General features: G+C 36.5%; 1 protein-coding gene across 1 annotated transcript in view; it reads left to right on the top strand.

Annotated features, from left to right (window-relative positions):
* Idh3a (isocitrate dehydrogenase [NAD] subunit alpha, mitochondrial) overlaps positions 1–23016 on the top strand; it is a 143191-nt gene that overhangs the window by 31117 nt on the left and 89058 nt on the right. The window contains exons 3-4 of the mRNA XM_090377147.1: positions 7193–7365; positions 15144–15273. Of these exons, the coding sequence (XP_090233273.1) occupies positions 7193–7365; positions 15144–15273 (303 nt within the window). The remainder of the gene's footprint in view (positions 1–7192; positions 7366–15143; positions 15274–23016) is intronic.

Genomic DNA, 23016 nt, shown 5'->3' with positions numbered 1-23016 from the left:
AATTTTTTTATAAGATATGATGATGAAAACAAAGTCAACCAGTACTAAAGTTCCAATCAACAGTGATTCTCCTTTAAGGCATTCAGTGACTGCTTTAAAGCCCTCTCCATGTTCATAAAATAAAGACTACAGTGGCACTTCTTATGGTTTATGAGAAAGCCCATCTTGCTGTGGCCCCGGGTGCCAAGCGTATTTCGAGGCCAAGCGATACTTTTGCGATATATAGAGAGCTCTTGTAAAGTGATTGAAGTTATTTCCTTTTAAGTTCCTACATTTCTATCAACAGCTTTTCTTTAAAACTAGTTCTATACTTGAAAACCACTAGTTAGAACACAGAAAGGAAACACACCTTTCTTTTTCCTATATTTTTTGTTCTATTAATCAACTAACACTTCAACCGCTTGGCCTCCGAGCGGCACTGCTCCTGCCTCCCCGTGGCGGGGCCGGAAATCTGGGGGAAAATTTCTCCCCCAGGGCTAAAAGGAGCAACGATGGATAAAAGTGACTATCCACCTCTAGAGCCTTCAAACTCAAGGCTACATAAACCAAACGATGAAGACCTGAATCAACCAAAAAGGCTCCGAAGGGAAGTGCAGTGCAACGAAATGCCAAACTTTCTGGTCATACACTCTCTCTCCAACCAACCAGTCGGAAAATTATCACCATTCGTCATCCAAAGATTTCTGGAATCGATTGCTGGAACACCAAAAATGGTTAAACGACTGCAATCCGGAGACCTATTAATTGAAACAGCCAACTCCAAACATTCCGAGTGGCTGCTCAAAACAACGACATTCGGTGGCCTGCCAGTATCCATTACTCCACACAACACCTTAAATTCCTCGAAAGGCGTTATAACTGAATGGGACCTACTTACAATATCAGAAGAGGAATTAGTTCAAGAACTGAGTAATCAAAAAGTAACCAACGCCAAACGCATAATGACTAAAAAAGATGGAAATCTCGTCCCAACTAGGTCAATCATTTTAACCTTTAGTACCCCAGATTTGCCATCCTCAGTAAAAGCTGGCTATTTAAACTGCCGAATTCGGGCTTATATTCCTAATCCCATTCGTTGTTTTAAATGTCAAAAATATGGACATTCCCAACAAGCATGCAGAGGAGAAGCTATTTGTCCTATATGTGGTTCCAAGGAACATACACAAGCAGACTGTTCAGCATCAAGTCCCATTTGCCCCAACTGCAAAGAAAGTCACCCAGCATTTTCAAAATCCTGTGAAATGTGGAAAACAGGAAAAAAAATTCAAAAATATAAAATTGAACACAAAGTCACATACCCTGAGGCACGTAGACAGGTTATGTTGACCATGCCCAGTCGTTCTTATGCATCTCACACTCGAAGCGTTATTACAACAGCAGTACAAACAGATGTATCAATACCCCCCAGCACATCTATGGCTAATTGGGTTAAAAATACATTATCAAATTCAGGAAAAGACACACAAACTAAAACCAGTGAATCGACCAACACTCCAATCACCATCCCAACTGATACTCGGACACTCTCGCATGATAAAGAAAAATTAAAAACTACCAAAGAAAACAAGAAACCTGAATCATCCACCAATAGTATGGAAGTCGACGTACACTCAGATCTTGAAGAACCCATACTAGAACTCCATGCAAATGACACTATGGATACTGGGTGCCCCAGCTTCCCAAAAAAAGACCGGAAAAAGTGTTCAAACAAAAAACAGTCTGATGAATCATCCTCAACTAAACCTAAATGAACCACAGTATCTTACAATGGAATTGCAGAGGTTTTCGTCGCAACACTGACGATATTAAATACCTAATTAACCGATTTTCTCCAGCTGCCTTCTGTCTACAGGAAACTTACCTGACCTCACAATTTTCTCCTTCGATAAAGAACTATTGCCTTTATCGAAGAGATCGAAATACCGCTAATGCTGCCCATGGTGGTGTAGCAATCCTAGTAAACTCGAAGATCCCAACTAGGCATATCACACTCCAAACTGAAATTGAAGCTGTTGCTGTTCGCATAACTCTCCATAATGCAATAACACTTGTCTCAATCTACCTACCACCAAACCGTATTTACTCTTTAAAAGATCTTGAAGACCTCTTTATACAGATACCTCCACCTCTCTGTATATTAGGGGACTTTAACGGGCACCACCCATTATGGGGCTCTCCTAAATTGGATAGACGGGGCCGATTAATTGAAAGCTTTTTAGAGGCACTAAATTTCAGTATACTCAATACTGGTGCACCGACACACGTACAGCTCCCAGCAGGACACACTTCAGCACTAGATCTCTCGATTTGTTCACCAGTACTAGTCCCAACCATAGAGTGGTATATAATAAATGATCCCATGGGCAGTGACCACTTCCCAATAGTATGCAACTTTCTGAAAGCAAAGACTCCATCAATTCCGCCCTGCAGAAAGTGGAAATTTGTCCGAGCAGACTGGGCAAAATTTCAATCATCAATCGATCTTGATGAAGAAAAAATCCGCCTCCAACATATTGATGAAGTGACAGAATACATCACGTCGCATCTTCTAAATGTGGCTAAGAACACAATACCACTATCAAATCCTCCGGGCCGAAAGCATCATAATTACTGGTGGAATGACAAATGCACCACAGCAAAGAGAGAAAAAAATAAAGCCTGGAATTTGTTTCGGCAATGTCCGAGCACAGTGAATCTCATTAATTACAAGAAATTAAGGGCAAAAGCACGCTTCATACAAAAGCAAGCAAAGAAAGAATCCTGGATCCGTTTTGCCTCAAGTTTTCACAGAAATACTGATTCCAAAATAATATGGAAAAAAATTAGACAGCTGTCTGGTAAGTTTCCTACCATACCTTCTCCAATTCTCTCTTGGAATGGGAAAGATCTCTCTAATCCAGTAGATATAGCTAATGCTTTGGGCAATACTTTTGCCGAAATCTCAGCAGCAACAGCCTATCCTACCTCATTCCAAAGAATTAAAAACACTGAAGAAAAACATGGTATTCACTTCAAAACTGCCCGTCTTCTCCCATATAACAAACCTCTGCAATATTCTGAACTTTTACATGTCATTAAAACCGCCCGAAATGGTGCTGCCGGGCCAGATGGGATTTATTATATCATGATACATCTTGATGACAAAGCTTTGCGCTGCCTCCTGGTCTTTTACAATCGCATTTTTTTAGAAAATGTTTTTCCAGCTACTTGGCATCACTCTACAGTTTTGGCTTTCCTGAAACCTGGAAAAGATCCATCCAACCCCAATAGCTATAGACCAATATCTCTCTCAAGCTGCCTCAGCAAAATTCTTGAGAAAATTATCCACAGAAGACTCGTCTGGATTATTGAGTCGGAACAGCTAATGAGCCATAACCAATATGGCTTCCGTCAAAACAGGTCATGCTTAGATCTTATGGTCAAGGCTGAATTTGCCATACGTAATGCTTTTGTCAAACGTGAACATCTAGTAATGGTTTCAATAGACATAGAGAAGGCTTTTGATACCACCTGGCGGTATGGTATACTTAGTGATCTTTACCTTCTCGGACTACGAGGCAACCTTCCTATATTTATTCAGAACTTCTTACATACTAGATGATTTCAAGTTCAATACCAACATGCCCTTTCCACAACTTTCATCCAGGAAGAAGGTGTTCCACAGGGATCAGTACTGAGTGCCACTCTTTTTGCTCTGAGAATAGATTCTATCACTAAGCAGCTTCCAAATACAGTTGAGACTTACCTTTATGCAGATGACCTTTCGATCTCCTGTCATTCTCAAAACATGAGGTCTATTGAAAGACAGCTTCAGATAGCACTTAATAAAATTCAACAATGGGCGAGCCTCAATGGTTATCGGCTCTCACAGCAGAAAACAGTTGCCATCCACTTCTGTAGACAACGCAAACTTCATCCAGATCCCGAACTTCAAATTTCTAACATCGTTGTCCCAGTCACCAGCAACATCAGATTTCTTGGATTAAATTTCCTAGATCATATTAAAAATGTACGGACCTCATGTCTAAAGAAGTTAAACATACTCAGAGCTTTATCTGCCCAAACGTGGGGTGCAGATCGTACCTCGCTTCTTCGTTTATACAGGGCATTAATCAGATCCCGTCTCGATTATGGTGCTCCAATCTATGATTCTGCCAGAAAGAGCGCATTACGCTGGCTTGATCCAATTCAGCACAGTGCTTTGAGAATTGCAACTGGTGCATTCAGAATGTCGCCAGCACATAGTCTCTACATTGATGCTCACGAGCCCCCACTAACTTTACGCAGGAAATCACTGTTACTCAAATATGCTGTCAAGATACAAAGTTGTGCCTCTCATCCCGTTCAGTCATACCTTTTCAACCCACCATTAGAAATCCTATACAGAAACAAACCTAGTATAGTAAAGCCAGCTGGTCTTCGCCTTCTTGAATTGGTGCAAGTTTGGAATATTTCCATCCATTCCGTAAAGCAAGTGGCAACTTATACTCAGCCACCATGGGCTCCTCCTCCTCTTCCAACCTGTGACACTTACCTCTGTCAATGGAGAAAGAATACTTTGCAAGCATCAAATGTCTACCAAATTCATGCAGTTCACACTCAAAGATATACTGATTTCTCCCCAATTTATACAGATGGCTCTAAATCTAATTCAAATGTTGGAGCAGCTGCAGTGTTTCCGAATACAACTGTATCAGTTTCCCTTCCATCAGAATTTAGTATATTTTCTGCTGAATTATATGCAATTAAACTAGCTTTAGAAAATCTCTATTCTGACAGTTCCTTAAAATCGGTTATTTACACTGATTCACTCAGCTCAATCATGTCATTATGTAATTCCTCAGATAAAGTTCACCCTGTTCTTGATGAAATCAGAAGCTTATTACTGCAAATTAAAGAACGCAACCAACTGGTCACTTTTTGCTGGATTCCAGCCCATTCCGGTATTTTAGGCAATGAACTGGCTGATAAAGCTGCAAAAAACCCAACTACATTTGATTTAACCAATATCCCTGTTCCAGCATCAGATTATGCACTAACCGTTCATGCTGCTTGCCTATCACAGTGGACAGCACTCTGGCACTCTCAGACTAATAATAAACTCTTTCAGTTTAAACATGATCCAAAAATTTGGCGCTCCAGTATCCGTACATCGAGACAAGAAGAAGTAGTCCTTTCAAGGGCAAGAATAGGACATACACATCTGACCCACCTTCATATACTCACAGGAGATGACCCACCACAATGTACACATTGTTCTAATAATTTGACTGTAAAACATATTCTTATTGACTGCCCCTATTATAAACAAGCCAGAACTTCATCCTTGATATCATTGGTTAACCTTCATAAACCAGTAACTCTTGAAAATCTCATTGGTGATAAGGCAGATATTTCCGAATTTTTTGACTTTCTCCGGCAAACTGGGCTTTTCAATTATTTCTGATTTCAGATTTTCTTTTGATCTAGGGAAAACTTATGTTTTAATATAATAAGTGAATAGGCACATTATAGCCTTAGCAGCTTATGTGCCATTAAGCCTCCAGAACAACAACAACAACAACAACCATCTTGCTGTGTAGAACCAAAGTTCCTAGAAATCTTTGGCATACAAATGTACCATGAGTAACATGTCATTATTAGTAACTGGGACATTTAAGTGATAGCTGGGAAGAAACAAATTATACAGAAAATAGGTAAATCATTTCCTAGCATTGTAGTTTAGTTATTACAGTAAACTATGTAAAATTCAGCACTTTAAAATCTTTGAAATTTAAATTATTTAAAATTCAGAAATATTAAGAAAACAGTCAGGTAAAAACATTTCTCTCTTTATAAGATGTTTGCAAGACTGTTTTGTCCTTTAACTTTTTTTTGCAGCCAGCAGGATTTAAACCGTGTGGATAATGCAATGGTCTTAATTCTCACAGCGGAACAAACTTGCCTTTATGTTGAGTTTCCCTGGTATTGCAATGCTTTCAAATAGATTGCCTCTCCAAGTGGTTAATTGGCCATTTTTTAAAAGATGAGACTGGTGTGACAGCCTGTTTCAAGACTAACTGGTCTCTCGTTAAATAGCAGGTGGTTTCTAATGACAACATGCAACAGTTGTATGAAATCAGTTTTCAAAATTGCAATATAGCCAAAGCTGTCTGTTGGCTTTATTGCAACAAATTATTGCAATACCGGTGTAACTTATTACAAAGGCCAGCTTGTTCTGCTGAAAGAATTAAAACTATTGCATTATCCATGTAGTTTAAATGTTGCTGTTCTCAAGCAGATGAAAGGACAAAATAATTATTACATTGCTTACAGATGTGAATGTAATCCTCAAAAACTGTTCAACTGCTAGGTATTCTCTAAAATCTTGAAAATTTTGAAAATCCAGTACCTCTCAAATCCCCAATGTTGCTGGATTTTAGAGTGTACTGTTTTTTTTTTTTTTTTTTTTTTTCCCTTTGAAACTAATAATTCAACTTCCACGCAGTTGTGGAAGACAAAGTGCACAGAACCTTTAATTTTGAGGTAACTAATCGGGAATGTGACAGTATGTGATATATTTCTTAACAAAGATTTTGGAAAGTTTTGCACTATAACGTATAAAATTAATAATAAGGATATACATAAAAAAAATAAGGCAAAATGTGCATGATGCTGTATGCACAGGAATAATGAAATATCATTCTGTTACATTATTGTGCTTTCCTTGTTTTTCCAGTTATCACTGCTACAAAAAAATTTACTGTATGCATTACCATCTTGCTTTTATTAGTATTATTTTTTTTTTTGCATCATGTTCATTGTTAAGATACACAGCTTAGCAACATTGAAAACAGTGATTCTAGGACTTGCATTCCTGAGTTTGACTATTCTTCTCTGTATTGTTTTTATATTATGAATTTACACTTTTTTATTAAAGAAGAACTGTAAAATTAATTTATCATGAGGCCAGTTGATTTAAAGGGCTTTTTGATAAGAAGAATCAGAAAATTGAGTTATACGTTATATGAAATTACATATTTTAGGATATTCTGAAGCAAGTACATTTACAGCAGATTCTGATTTGCCACCAACAGTGGTAGGGAGAGTTGTTCTTAACATTGTTGACAGTAGTCAATAAGTAAAGATGGAAATATGTTTTTAACACTTGTTTTTAACATTTGATCTTCTCTATATTGTTCTTTGATTATAGGTACCAGTTCAGTGGGAGGTTGAAGATGTAACACCAGTCAAAGGACCAGATGGTAAATTTGGAATACCTCAAAGAGCTATCGATTCTATCAATAAAAATAAAATTGGCCTTAAGGGACCTTTGGAAACACCTATTGGTAAAGGGCACCGTTCTCTAAATCTTGCGTTGCGTCAGTAAGTCTTTTTTATTGCAAATTCTTTTTTTATAACATGCAATGTAATTTATTAAAAATATAGTTCAATTTCTTTGTCTCTTTTTTCCCATCCACATAAAGTAAGACCTCTCTTCTAGGACTTGCATTCCTGAGGATCTCTATAATTTAGAAAGTATTCAGAGAAAAGCACAATAAACCAGAAACTGCAAATTGTTTTTATTGTTTTATGGTTGTGACCTCCAAAAATGTGCTTTAGAAAAATATCACAGAGGTGTTCAAAATAGATTCTTATAACCGAAAATGTGATTTCAGTAAACAATGAAAGTATAGTGCATTTTATTGATTTGGATCGGTTCTTTCAAATTTGATTCTATTGAGCGGCTGATTCTAATAACCAGTGATCACTATAACCGGTGCTTACTGTGTGTGTGTGTGTGTGTGTGTGTACAGTTGAACATACATACATACAGTCAAACTTGGTTATAATGAGCACAGAAATAACAAGATCGTGGCTGTAACGAGCAAAAAGCCATAATGATTTTAATTTACTCTTATTCCCATACAATCGCTCACTGTTATAACGAGCACGGATATACCAAACAAATTTTGGTAACTATGCAAACATTCTTAATTGCTCGGGTCGTTGAAAAAACCCAATTCTTGGAATAGACAAAAATGAAAAGGGTGACTTAGCTTTATGACCACCTGCATCAGATTATTGGCTGGTTTATGACCTCGTCCTTCCGGTGACGGAGCCACTATACAATAGTGCATTGGCATTCCGCTTGTTGCATTACCCTATTTACAGATTGTCTCGTATTCAGTGAACCATAAATTTATTTTTGGACTTCTAAGAATTTTGGAAACAGGACTTCTAAGAACTTTGTATGTAATTTGGGACTTCTAAGAACGTTGTATGCATTTCGGGGTTCTAAGAACTTTCTATGTAGATCACTTTATAATTTTAAAGTAAAATTAGTTAAAAGCGAGCCCTTCCTTCAAAAACATGTAGTAGTGGCATGTGATGCAAGAAAGCAAGTGTATGAGCTTATGCAGCATCAGCCAAAAAAAAAATCACACCATTCCCTCCAAATGCCTGTCCAGTTCCTCCTTAAATTTATTCAACCTATCAACTTTCACAGTGACAGATGGAAGTTTGTTCCAGCAATTAAGCACCTGCTGGCTAAAGGCAAATTTCCGCACATCTATTCTACATCTGTCTTTTCTTAATTTGAATTTATGCCCCCTTAGGTTTGTAATCTGAACAAGTGGGAGGATCCCATCAGAATTCAGCATGCTCAACCCATTCAAGGCCTTATACACCTCAATCAAATCACCGCGCAGGTGCCTAGTCTCCAGCCACTGCAATTTGCAGAACTTAAGCCTCTCTTGGTAAGAGGATCCTTTCATTTCCCCTCACCAATCTAGTTACCCTTCTCTGTACACGCTCAAACAAATTGACATCCTTCCTAAAATGAGGCCTCCAGACCTGTACGCAGTACTCAAGGCGTGGCTTGACCATTGCTTTATACAGAGGGACAATCACCTCCTTTTCCCTGCTAGCAAAATTCCTGTATATCATTGACAAAACCCCATGACCTGCCCTGGCAGCCTGTCCTGCATTGCTCAGAAAACTTCATATCTGATTGCACAATTGCTTCCAGGTCTTTTTGGTTTTTTACCACCTCAAGTGTAGTACCACACAGTTGGTACTTTTCTCTCGAGTTACTTCTACCCATATGCAGTACTTTGCATTTGTCAAGGTTAAACTTCAGTTGCCACTTCTTAGCCCATCTGCCCAAATTATCTAGATCATGTTGCAGTAGCACACTGCCATTACTGTCATTAACAACCCTGCCAACCTTTGCATCATCTGCAAACTTCGACACTAAGCCTGATATACCTTTTATCAATATCATTGATAAATATACAAAACAACAGTGGACCCAACACTGAACCCTGTGGGACTCCACTAATAACATTAGTCCATGAAGAGCAGCACCCATTGATTACCACCCTCTGTCTTCTCCCACTTAACCATCCTTTTATCCATTGTAGCAACTTACCCATAATACCATTCTGCTCCAATTTGTAATAGTCTTCCATGTGCAACAGTGTCAAAAGCTTTCCTGAAATCCAAATATATGATATCAAAATTATTTTTTGCATCCAGTTCCTTTGTAACCACATCATAATATCCTATGAAATTTGTCAGACAAGACTTTCCCTTAACAAACCCATGCTGTGTCTGAATTATTGCTGCAGTCTTGTCTAGATGATCCTGCAATGCATCTTTAACCAGTGACTCCATTATTTTACCCGGAACTGAAGTTAAACTAACTGGTCTGTAATTACTCGTGTCACTCTTCGATCCCCCTTTGTGAATTGGGTATACATTTGCACATCTCCAGTCCGTGGGAACCTCCCCTGAGTCCAAGGATGCTCTCATAATTATGGCTAAGGGTTTGCTTAGTTGCTTTGCCACCTCCTTTAATATAACTGGATAGATCCCATCCACCCCAGGTGCTTTTCTTATGTTTAACTTCAACAATTTCTCCTCCACTTTGCTCTCAGTTATTACAAAATCATTAAGTACCCTGCTACAATTTGATAACCTTCTGCCATTTTCAAACCTTAATAATTCCTCATGCGTGAATATTTGCTATCTGAGCAGGATCATCAACAGTTGAACCATCGATGTCAAGTGAACCAATCAGATTCATCCCCTTCCTTTTAGACTTTATATAAGTAAAGAAATCGTTGCTGTTTTTCTTAGCATCTTTTGCCAAGGATTTCTCGTAATCTGCCTTCGCCTGCCTAACCTCCTTTGTGACCTGATTACAGACTACCTTATATCTGCCATAGGCTTCTGAGTTGCTTGATAATTTATATGCATCCCATGCATTTTTATTCTATGTTACGAGTCTCATTAGTTCATTTGATAACCATTTAGGCCTAAATCTTGAACAATATTTCTTAATAGGTATGAAACTTTTATTAGCATCCACGATTAATTCCTTGAATGCTTCCCACTTAGAATTTACTGTTGGTAACATCGTCAATTGATCCCACTGTACACCAAGGATAAGTATGGCAAACCCCAAGCCAAGTTCATGGCAAGCAACGGATAGTTTAATAGGTTCAACAATCGCGCTGGTTTCCAAAACATTGAAGTATGCAGTGAAAAACCCCTTCTAAATCTCCACAGCCCTCAACTTCTGCAGCGGCGTGCTTACCACCCGGAGAGTTAATTCTGGCAACGATGCTCGAAAGGAACTACTTGCTGACATTATGCCTGTCTTCCCCCCCCCCTTTTTTTTAAATTTTATAATTTTGAAATTTTTGCAATTTTGTAATTTTTCCTGCCGATGAGATAAAAAAAAATTGAATAAATAATTCTATTTACATGTTCGACGAACGTTTCTTTTTTGCTTCAATCAAATTCAGTGTGCATTGTTGCGAGTGCTGTATAAGTATTTTGGGAAATTCCGACTTACGTAAATTAGAGGTACGCAGAGTTCCACTGAAGTTGTGGAGTGAATAGCGTTTTTAAAATTGCAAAGAGATGTCGTTGCTGTTCATTGTTATTATCTGGAATGTTAAGAAAAATGTGTGTAGCACTAGAGACATTGTCCTTTGTGGAAGTGTATTCATTAATTTGATTTTTTGCTTGAAGAAGGAACTAAGCCAAATGAGATTCATGGAGAACTTGTCTGTCTATTAAGGGATGTGATATCAAAGTAACTGCTCTGCTTTTGGTATAGTTAATTCAAGGAGTGTGCGAATATTTCAAATAAACCATGTGTTAAAAATATCTCATGTGTGCTGCAATACTGTCACAACTCAAATGTCATGTTTGGTAACATCAAAAATCAGTGAAAGCTAAAATTGTCAGATTATTTTATGGTTGGTTGGGATAAATGTCAGCTTCAAAATTGTGTAAACCAGCATCTTAATTATCTAATTAAGTATTACTGTAAAGATAGAATTACAGTAGAACTTCGATTGTCAGTCACCCTATTTACTGTCAGTCTCTGTTAACCCTCACTGAACCCCACTATGCTTAATGCATTGTGATATTGGTGCCGTGTGTCACTTAGTCTTTGTATACAACTCACTGTGCCGACCGGGCTAGCCGGGCGGGTAAAGTGCTTGCCTGGCAACCCAAAGGTCGTGATTTCAAACTCCACCCCAGGCTTGGATCAGAGTAGTGCAAAGACCTTGGGAGGTGCATTATGGCCACAGAAGTCTATGCACCAACAACTACCAAAAAAAAAAAAAAAAAAACCTCACTGTATAAGGTTGTATGTACTTTAACTTCTTATTTAATATTTTAATAATTTTTATTTAGTGAACCCAATGAATTGACAGAGAAATGTAAATGGGTAGTGTTGAGATTATCACAAAAGACTGAAATAATCAATTGTCTAAGAAAAGGAAGTGCTAGAAGTATAGCATCGGTTTATGGAATAGAAAGAAAACAGTAAATGATATAAAGCGTGATGCAGACAAAATTGAAAACCATTTGTCGAAAATGGAAACCACTGATGGTAAAGTCATAAAACAATTAAGCTTTCTAAGAATGAACAATTGGATATTTTAGTGTTTCTATGGTTTGTTTAAAAACATAGCCAAGGAATTCCATTGTCAGGACCTATAATAATTAAAAAGCCATTGAAATCAATAAAAAACTAGGTGGAGATCCTTCATTCAAGGCTAGCATCAGATGGTTGGACAAACTTAAGTTTCACCATGATATTCAACAGGTGTCAATCCGGGGTGAGAAGTCAAGTGCAGATAATGCAGAAATTTCTGTTTATCATGAAAAACTACAGAAGGAAATAACTGATCGATGTTTGTTTAAAGACCAAAGATACAACTGCGATGAGACTGGCCTTAATCGGAAGGCACTACCTCAAAAAACACTGGCTTCAATGACTGAACATATGGCACCGGGATATAAGTTGCAAAAAGATTGCATCACTATAATGGTATGTGCTAATGCCAGCAGTAGTAATAAAATTTCCTTTGGTTGTTATAGAAAAACCAAAAAAACCTAGATCATTTAAAAATATTAATTTAAATGCTTTGCTATATTTCTCACAAAACAATGTGTAATGAGCCAAGATATTTCATGATTGGTTTCGTAAAATATTTGTACCATGTGTAAGATCCACATTTGGCATCAAAAGGTTTACCACAATATGCAATGCTTCTGATGGACATTGTGCCTACTCATCCCATACACATGTGATTTAAAAAGTGATGATGGCAAAATATATTACCACTTTCTGCCAGCAAAAACAACATCTCTCATTTAACCGATGGACCAAGGCGTGATTGAGAGTACGAAACATTGTTATTGCAAAATATTCATTCAAAAACTTGTTTTGGCAGAAAATAAATTAGATTAGATAGAGTTTTGGTAAAGCTACACTATAAAAGATGCAATTTTCAATGTCGCTGATGCCAGGAATGATGTTCCAACTCAAACAATACAAAGAAGCTAGAATAAGTTGTGGCCAGAAATACATTCAACTGATACAGAAACCATTCCAAAAGAAACTGAAATTTTGTAGTTATGTTCAAATGTTTTTGATTTTAAAAATATTTCAATGGAGAAAGTAAATGATTAGCTGGATATGGACATCGGTTGCAAAATTTTAGACACAATGAAATTATGCGAAGAGTGATGGCAATTTCGGATGATTATGAAACTGAAGAAGAAGAAAAAGCTGCTGCTGATGGAACAACAAACATAATTAACCACTGAAGCTTCAACTATGTTATCAAAGTGGTGCATTGAGTGGTTCAAGGTACAAGAAGCAGATTCTACGCGTGTTACTTTTGCTTAAAATTCATAACATTGCCTCCCAAATGGCTCGAGGAGTAATGAAACAAAAGAAGTTGACTGACTTTTTTAGAAAAGAAATTTAATTATATTGTTTTCTTTTAAATTTTTTTATGACATTACTAGACCAATGTAAGTCAAAATATTAAAAATAGGTATGTATGTAGATATCTGTACTATGATTTTTTGATGACCCGGTAAAAAAAAAAAATAATAATTAAAGTTTAATTAAATTTCATTAGGTTATGTATTATGTAATAAAATAAACAAGTTAGATAACCCGGTCTATTGTATGTAATGATTTTAATGTACATATTCTATTATCCGTCTATTTGATTATCCATCATGGTCTCGGTCCCTTACCCGAGGGGCGACATATGGCTAATTGAAGTTCTGCTGTACTACAAGTTTGTAGGTAGTATCAACTCAGAAATCATTTTTTGAGATGTCAGTATTGCAGCCCATGTGCATATGTGAAATACTAATAAACCATGGAGTGGCAGACTTTCAACAAGCTAAATATGACAACAATAGGAGCACATTGAACAGCTTTTATCAAACAGGCATGTGAAAATTTTGACATTTGATTGTACTGGAGGTTGCTTTATCCAAGTCAAGTACGTGCATGTTGGGTGCCCAAGCACTCAAGAGAATTGCACAAGACAACACATTTGATTAAAAGCAGTGAGCTTTTAATCAAATGTGAACAGGATTGTGACACGGGGAAGAGACTCAGGTGATCATTAGACTCCAGAAATGAAACAAGATTTGATGACATGAAAGCAACCTGTAGTTAAAAAAATTCAAAACCACATTGAAAGTCTTGACAAGTGTGTTTTGGGATTATAGTGGCATTATTTTGATTGGTTTCACAAAAAGTGAGTGCACAAATGTACCGCAAAATCTCCAGGACTTCTAAGGGGGGTTTGTTTTAGTCATGTTTGATATTAAGTGCATTGTTGGGTATTAGGGTTGAAGTTCCAGCTTTTTTTTCTGTAAGGCTTTAGATAATCTTATTTCACATTGGGATAAATGATTTAATAAGCAAGATCCATCACTTGTCCCCTCTGTTTAACAAACACACTTTGTGAGACACTCCTTTTATTTTAATTATAAAAAATTAATTTTTAGCTGTTTTTTTTTTTTACTGAATTTGAAAATTTTGATTTTTTAATTATGATTTGCTAAACCCAATTAAAAATTATCAAAACAAATAAATGAGAGTAACTAATAATAATAATAAAGTTTTCATCATATTTTTTAGAATTTAAGGTCAGTGATTCCTAGATTGAAACCCAGGCACCACATGAGCATCTGTATTTTTACCAGCTGTTCACATTCAGCAAAATTAAATCTCTTCAGTGAGATTAGACATAGCAATGGTGTTTCACATGCACCACGGGGAAATGGGAATTGCCTAGAAGGAAGATATATGGTTTTGCTTGCTTGGTGTCTGTTGAAAGTCATCAAAAAATTGTCTCATAAGTCATAGTATATTGAAATGAAAACAGAAAATACTTCTAACCAGTTACAGAATATTGGTGGGCAAAGGTACACAGGAGGATCTGTTTCATTTACAAATTGAAAAAAAAAAGAAATTAGAAAATTTTTAAAATAACTGTCATGTATGACAGTGTGGTGTATCACACTAGCAATAGAAGGTTAACAGTATGTTGTCTTCTCACAAATACCTGCCATCTTACTTTTCAGATTACCCTCATATATTATATTATTATGCAAGAGTTTAATTAATTTTGAATTATATATAAATACAGAGTAGCATTTTCTTTCACCATAGCTTTTATTCCAGCATATGTTTTGAATGGGTTTTATTAAACAAAATATTTTATGTTGCCAAGCAGTAAAAATAAACAGATTTTAAATTTGTGATATGTCCGTTCATTTTTAAGCTCATTGAAAATATCAGAACTGAATTTGATTTCTAGAGCCTTCAGTCTGTATGCCAACGTTAGACCATGTCGTTCACTTGAAGGAGTAGAAACTCTTTATAAGGATGTCAACGTAGTTACAATAAGAGAAAATACTGAAGGTGAATACAGTGGAATTGAGCATGAAGTAAGAACCTATAACATATAAACTGTAATGTTAGTTATTCAGTTATGAGGGTCATTCAGAAAGTTACCTAACTTGATAATAAATATAGCTCCCCCCCCCAATAGTGTTTACAACTGGCAAATAAAGCAAGCTTAAACAGAAACAGCCAAAAAAAAAAAAAAATAAAAAAAAATAATAATAATTAACATTTATCCACCTCATCTGTCCCTTATTTAAACCCCATCTACACAGTACCAGACAGATGTTTGTCCCGACAAACATTCATTCTCTGGTTAAATCACTCAAGGCATTTAAGAACTTAAACACTTCTTTCAGATCATGCAGTTTCTTAGTCTCCATATATTGCAATTTGAAGAACTGAACTCTTCCTTTATAAGAGCATCCCTTTTGTTTCCTCCAACCTATCTTGCTCTTCTGTCCACCCATTCCAACAGATCCACATCCTTCCTAAAATGGAACTTCCTAACTTGTATGCAGTACTCAAAATGTGGCTACATTGCTCAGCTAAGGTAAAGAAATCCAACACACGAACTACAGGAAACTTACTGGATAAACTGGTTTGCTGCTACCACAGTTTCTCCCTGCATTCTCGGTTAACAGATGGTGCACTTTATTGGTAGTGACATGTAGACATGATACATGATGTATTGATTGGTGGTGAACACAACAGATGATAAAATCATAGCATTAAGTGATTCATTGATGTTATGATACATGTGTGTGTTTATATATATATATATATATATATATATATATAAAGAAAAAAAGGAAAAGGTTTCCTTATTTTTCCTAACCTTTAAGATTAGATTAATCAGTACATAGTCTGTCATGCCTACGTGTCAATCAGTATATCGTTCTCGACTTCTGCTGCTACCGACACACACACACACACAGTTTGTTTACTGAGAATGCAGGGAGAAACTGCAGAAGTGGCAAACCAGTTTGTCCAGTAAGTTTCCTGTAGTTTGCCATGGTTTTCATGTTGGCTTTCTTTACCTTAGACCATTGCTCTATACAATAGGACAATCACTACCTTGTCCCTGCTGGAAAAATTCCTGTATGTCATTGACAGAATCCTTTGAGCTGTCCTAGCAACCTGTCTACACTACTCGAAAACCATGCTTTATCCAGTACCTTGGTTAGTTTACCACTCAATTTGTGTATTATTCTGGCTCCTTACCATGTGTAGTACCTTTCATTTGATTTCTACCTTTTGCATTGCTAATTTTTCTAGGTCTTGCAACACCATATCCTGATTTCTGTCAGTAAACACCCTGCCAGCCTTTGAATTATCTGCAGATGTTGACATTGTTATGTATTTATTAATATTTTTAATAAATATTGAAAACAGTAAAAGCCCAGCACTGAACCTTGAGGGACTCTACTAGTAACATTAATCCCATTAATACAAAGGGTACTAGGAAAGTTTTGCAATATGACGCAACAATGAATCACAGGAAGCTGCTTGTTGCTGCATGTTGAGACATGTTCATACGTGCATAGTAGCCGCCACGCCAAGTTGATGGGCTCAGTTATTCATTAGTAGTGAGGGTGTAAAGTGCTTGCGATGGCATCGTGGTCACGAAATGAGATAAGGACAGTTTTGCGGTATAATTTCGTGCGTGGTTTAACCATAGACCAGTGCTTAGAAGAAATGACTCTTGCACTAGATGATGATTGTCCACATCGTATAACGATATTCAGGTGGTATAGAGAATTCCAAGGGGGAAATTTCACTCTGGAGGATTCTGAGAGGCCGGGAAGGCCACGAACGTCAGTTACGGAGGAAAACGTTACTGCTGTGAGGAAAATGCTTGACGAAAACAGGTGAGTGACCTACCAACAGATAGAGGATACTTTGGGCCTAAATGCACCAGCAATTCGTTTGATTCTGCAAGATCATTTGCACGTGAAGAAACTTTGTTCTCTCTGGGTGCCGCATCAACTGACTGAAGAGCAGATGACACGACGTGTGACTTGGTGCCGGGAGATGTTAAAAAAGTTTGATAAGGGACAATCTCGGTATGTGAACAACATCGTGACAGGTGACGAGACTTGGTTGTACTATTACGATCTGCCGACCAAGGCTCAAAACAAAGTTTGGGTCTTTGATGATGACGACACACCCGTAATTGTCAAAAATTCCCGATCTGTAAAGAAGAAAATGATAGCTGTATTTTTCAAATCGAGTGGAATTGTGGAACGTGTCGTTTTGGACACGCAGAAGACAGTCACAGCTACGTGGTATACTGAACAATGCCTGCCTAAAGTCATTGGATCTATGAAGAACCTGCGACCAAAGTCAAGAATGGACACCTGGTACCTCCATCACAAAAATGCTCCAGCTCACCGCGCCAAAGCCTGCACCGAATATTTGACCACGACAGGACTGAAACTTCTCGAGCACCCTCCCTACAGTCCAGACCTTGCTCCCTGCAACTTTGCACTGTTCCCGCATGTGAAAATGAAGCTAAAAGGGAGGCGATTTTCCAGTGATGAGGACCTTCTATGGGCTTGGGACAATGAGTGTGCTTTACTCCCTAGTGAAACTTGGCAGAACTGGTTTAAAGATTGGTTTCGGAGGATGGAGAGGTGTATTGAATGTAGAGGAAATTACTTTGAAAAAATTAAATAAACAAAGCTGTATTGCAAAACTTTCCTAGTACCCTTTGTAGTACAAGAAGTGTAATAGTCCAAGAAGAGTAATGCCCATTAATAAACACTCCCTGCTGTCTGCCACTTGATCATCCCTTCTCCATAGCAGTAACATGCCACTTCTCCAGTTTGTATAGCAGTCTTTTATGTGGAACAATATATAAAGCATTTGCTGAAATGTAATTATGTGATGTCAGAAGTATATTTTGCATCCAGTTCCTTTGTTGGTAGGCATTCAGATTAGCCAAACATGAACCTTCCTTAACAAATATGTTCTGTAATTATAACTGCATTCCTTTCAAGATGATCGTGCATTACTTCTTTGATCACTGACTTTATTATTTTCCTTGGAACAGAAGTAAAGCTAACAGGTCTGCAAGAATGGCTGCTTAAAGGCCTATAGTTATCACTTCTCCCTGTGATCCCCTTTATGAATGGAGACATTCGTATATCTCCAGTCTATTATCAAGGATGTGCTCATAATTATGGCTAAAGGTTTACCTCTTTTGCTTCTGCTTTTATTGTAATAATTGGATAGTAGCTGCATGTGCCTTATTTACTTTTAGCCTCAATTTCAATTTCTCTTCCACTTTCCTCTTAGTTATAAAATCATTTAGCTACCAATTATAAGTTGATACACTTCTGGTATGCCTATCCCTAAACCATATGTATGGTGCACTATGGCTATAGATGCTGATGTGCCAAAAAAATTCCCAATCAGCCCACCTATCCCTAAACACATTCATATGTGAATGTAGATGCAATATATTTTTTCAGTTTGACAGCAACAAGAACAGTATCATCAATAGGTAGTCGTTCATATCTAATGAACCAGTATGGTTCATTCCATCTAGATTTAAACAAAACTATCCTAATATTCTTTGCTTTTCTAGCCAAAGACTTTTCATAATCTGCCTAACCCCCTTTTTGGCTTGATCGAAGTTTATACTTTGTTTCTACATTCTCTGATAATTTAATTATCCCATGTGTTTTCCTTCTCTGTCACTAGTTTCACTAGTTCATCTGGTATCCATTTAGGTCTAATCCTTGGAAGTATCACTTAGTGGTATGAAAAGCTTTGTAGCTTCTAAAATTACTTCCCCAAATGCTTTCCATTTAGAATTTATAGTTGGTAATATTATCAGTTGGTCTCTGAAAAGATTTAAAAACTGTCCAAGACCATTGTAGTCATCTTTATAAAAACAAAATCTCTTCCCTTTATCTTTGACAGTAGTTACATCTTTAAGTAAATCCTACATCTATTCACTCTGATCACTATCACCTAGTTGTTCTCTTATCTGTAGATTCTTAATGCATGAAGAGTCACTGTTGATGATCAGATCAAGAGTAGTATTTTCCACTTTGTCTCTCTAACATGGTGGTGTGAAAAGCAATTATCCAGAAAGGTTCTGATACTTTTGTATAGCTCCTCAGTATACCCATTAAAGTCATTTGGCCTTTGCACCAGACACACAAAGGCAACCAATATGGCTGTATCATAACCCATTCCAAGATAGCTCTGCAAACAGTGAATCAGTATCACATTTCAAAACCATGATTCAGAGGAGAACTGCACTCTTCATTCCTCCTCCCCAAGTTGCAGCACTCCTGATACTTTCAGCTCTCTTCTTTGCTGTTCTAGTCAGAGGCATGATTTGTGTTAATTTAATTTAGAGAATATCACACTAAACTAGGAAACACCTAACTGCAATAATAAGAGTACACTATTCACAGGTGCGACAATTGTATTGCACTACAAAATAATGATATTATGCTACCAAGTGACTTTTGTAATGTTATGAAGTTATTTTACAACCTTGGTAAAAACAATTGTAATTATTGGTTATATTCTTACTGAATTGCAAAATGGAGTGAAATGTTGATTCCATGATAATAGTGGCAGAATTCCCTTTTACTCACTCATTTTTAAGCATTTTCAGAAACAGTCTCGTCTGTTGCCCTTCCCCCCCCCCAAATAAATAGAAATAACTGCTAATTTAAAAAAAAAAAAAATCAATTTTTAAGTAATACAATGTCTACTTAAGAGTTCAAATATTGATGCTGCTCTCTTGAGTTTAATATGTCTTTCACTTTGACAGAAACACTTGGAAAAAGAGGTCTCTGGGAAAAAAAAAACCCATTTTCAGCTTCCCTGAGAATGTTGTCACTTGAAAATTGATGACTATTCGGATGTTTCTTCAGATTTCTGAGGAGGAAATAATCACTAGAGGAAACAGATGTAGACTATAGGATGAATGGTTTAACTCTTAGAATCCACAATCTCTTGTAATATTGTCATGAATCAAGATGGCTCATTCCAATTTCTTTCTTCCTTTATGTTCCCCCTCCTAAATTTTTTAGAATACCTGCATAGGCATCTTCAGTGATTTTCTTTTGGGGCAAGTAGGCTATCAAAAGAATTCTTTCCGTATTCCAAAATACATCGTCTGTGGATTTGCGATTCCATTTAAACTGCTTAGACCAAATATTTATCTGGTATTCGGAAGATGCAGCATCACCATATACAGCTTTCGTATATTCTTGAATAACTTTTGGTCCGTTCCTTTTCCTTTTGTCAAAAATTTGATGGTGGCCTGATGCTCTTTTTTTTTTTTTTTTGAAATTTATTTTCCTTTTATTTGGTTATTTTAAATCTCTTCTGTTATTCCAAACTTCGCTGTATGTTATTTGAGCATGATAAAACTAGTTTTTTTATATATCAAGAATATTTATAATCAAAATAGTTAACTTATTGAATGTCCCTCATATTTTGATATTATTTTTGGTTTACTTAAAACTATTTAATTTTGTTTAATTTTACCCTTTTTGTATCCAGGGAATAATTTCTACACTCTAGATGTAATGCTCATTTTTTTATAAAACTGTATTCATTCTACAAATACATTGTTACTATATAGGTACATGGTATCTAACTTCTTATTATACTTGACATCGCCTTCTGTACAAGTTGTATTGCTGTAGCACTTGGCAAAGAAGAAGACCTCTATGAATGTCCATCAGAAGACATTAATGGAGGTATCTATGTTGATAGATATCAGCCTGATAGGTAATGAATAGTGGCTTCACCTATGCAGAGAAGTTGTGTGGATCAGCATGTTGGTCTTTTGTGGATGTTATTTTCTTGGCCAGCTGCAGTCACCAGAATTTTCCTGATACACCTTTTATAGTTGCTTATGGATGTTTCCATTAGTCACCTTCTCACACAAAGACTTCAGTAACAGTGTGCTGCTTCCAGTAGACATTATGAAGGCAGCATGTTTGATGATGGCTACAGTAGCACCACCTTTGGGAAGAGAGAGTCATTGATAGGATATGAAGCATGGAGAGGTACCTATGTAGTATGCCAAGTAATAATGCTGTGGAATAAATAGTTTAAAGTAACCCATATTTTTTATATATATACAAACTGTTTTACAGTTAAGGATGTATAAAGCTGTGGTTGTAGTTAGAAGGCGAAAAAAAAAAAGAAATTAGTTTCATTAATTTAAAATTTTCAGTCAATCTGAAGATTTTCATTCAACTAGTTGAATTTACCATATTATACCCTCGCCTACGATTATTGCACTGTTAGGTAACCTAGCTTGGAAAAAACCCAGAAAAGAAACTCTGTACCACACTAGCATTCATAAATTTATTAATGATTCCCCTCCCCAAGTTACTAATACTGTAGTTCACAAAACCAAACTTTCATATTAATAGTGGCAGTAGTTAAGTTTTTTTTTTTTTTTTTTTTAAATCACATTTATACAATTTGTTTTTTTTTTTCTATTTTTTGATTTGATGCCAGAAGGTTATAATTTTTTAGGGTTTATAAGTTTCAGAAGTTTATAATGCAGCTTTCAGTATAAAATTTGCCTTGAAGCTGCAATGTGAAGATCTGTGGATGAAGCCATGAATTTCGGAATGGATCACAAGCCACAAAGGTTCAAGTCACTAGCCTCACAGTTTTCAGAGCACATGCAAAAAAAATACTAAATTTCTTTTATATTTTAATTTACTTATCTAATATTTTCATATGACATGGGCACCTGTACATGATGCTGCTGGTCATATAGATTAGCATCACTAGGATCGAATATCCACAGCCTAGATCAGGGGTGCAGAACCTGCGGTCTTCAGGCCACATGCAGCTTTTTTATATACTTATTGTGGCTTTTTCATACTTGCGAAATATACTCACATACTATGATACGATTTTAATAACATGGTTATTAAAAGTTTGATTGAGTAGAATGGTTCTCGCTATCTATGGTTTCAGCTAACGTTTTCATTTCTTTATCATCATTTCAGTGCAGCGATGATAAAGAAATATAATGATGTCACTAATGGAATATGCCTTTGCTGCCTTGATTGATGCACACAAAATTCAGAACTATCCATTGATAGTTTTGAATTTTGATAAACAAGATGTCACAGTGAGTTTAGTGTTTTTAACTGATCTAGGTGATGTCTCGAATGCATCTGAAGATTTGCAGGCAGAGTTGATTTGAGCCCTCAAAAGACAACATTCTAAAGTCTTGATATGACAGCAAGAAGGGCCCACTGAATTATGGAAGATGCTTTTGAATATCCATGACTGTATCAAAATGCTCATCATTTATTGTCTTGCTTTAGCACAACATGTTATGAATTAATATTTTAATAATAACTGTAATCAAAAGTACTTGTGATCACAGATGACAAACGTTCAATTGGAAGATCACTTGAAGTGAAAAACAATGCTGTAAACAAACAGCCACATAAAACCCACTGAATTGTGTACGCCCGTTTTTTTTTTTTTTTTTTAACTTTAGTAGATGTGAATAACTGAAACATTTTTATTTCAAAACAAATAAATTTGTACTTCCTCATAGTTTTTCAAATTTTGGAAAATATAGAGAAACCATACTTTTTTTATGCATTAATTCTGCCCATGCATTACAAGAAATATCTAAATAATATATAATTTGCAGCCTGTAGAGAACTCCTTGGATTAATATTCAGCCCTCCAATGAAAAAACATTCCTACCCCTGCCCTACATCCTAGGCCAAGGTCATAGGAATCTGACATTGTTTACTGTATGCTGA

The sequence above is a fragment of the Mastigoproctus giganteus genome, chromosome 7 (genome assembly GCF_048544385.1).
Source record: "Mastigoproctus giganteus isolate SK-2022 chromosome 7, ASM4854438v1, whole genome shotgun sequence".
NCBI lineage: Eukaryota > Metazoa > Arthropoda > Arachnida > Uropygi > Thelyphonidae > Mastigoproctus > Mastigoproctus giganteus.
The sequence above is the reverse complement of the archived record's forward strand: the minus strand, read 5'-3'. Positions and strand labels throughout refer to the sequence as shown.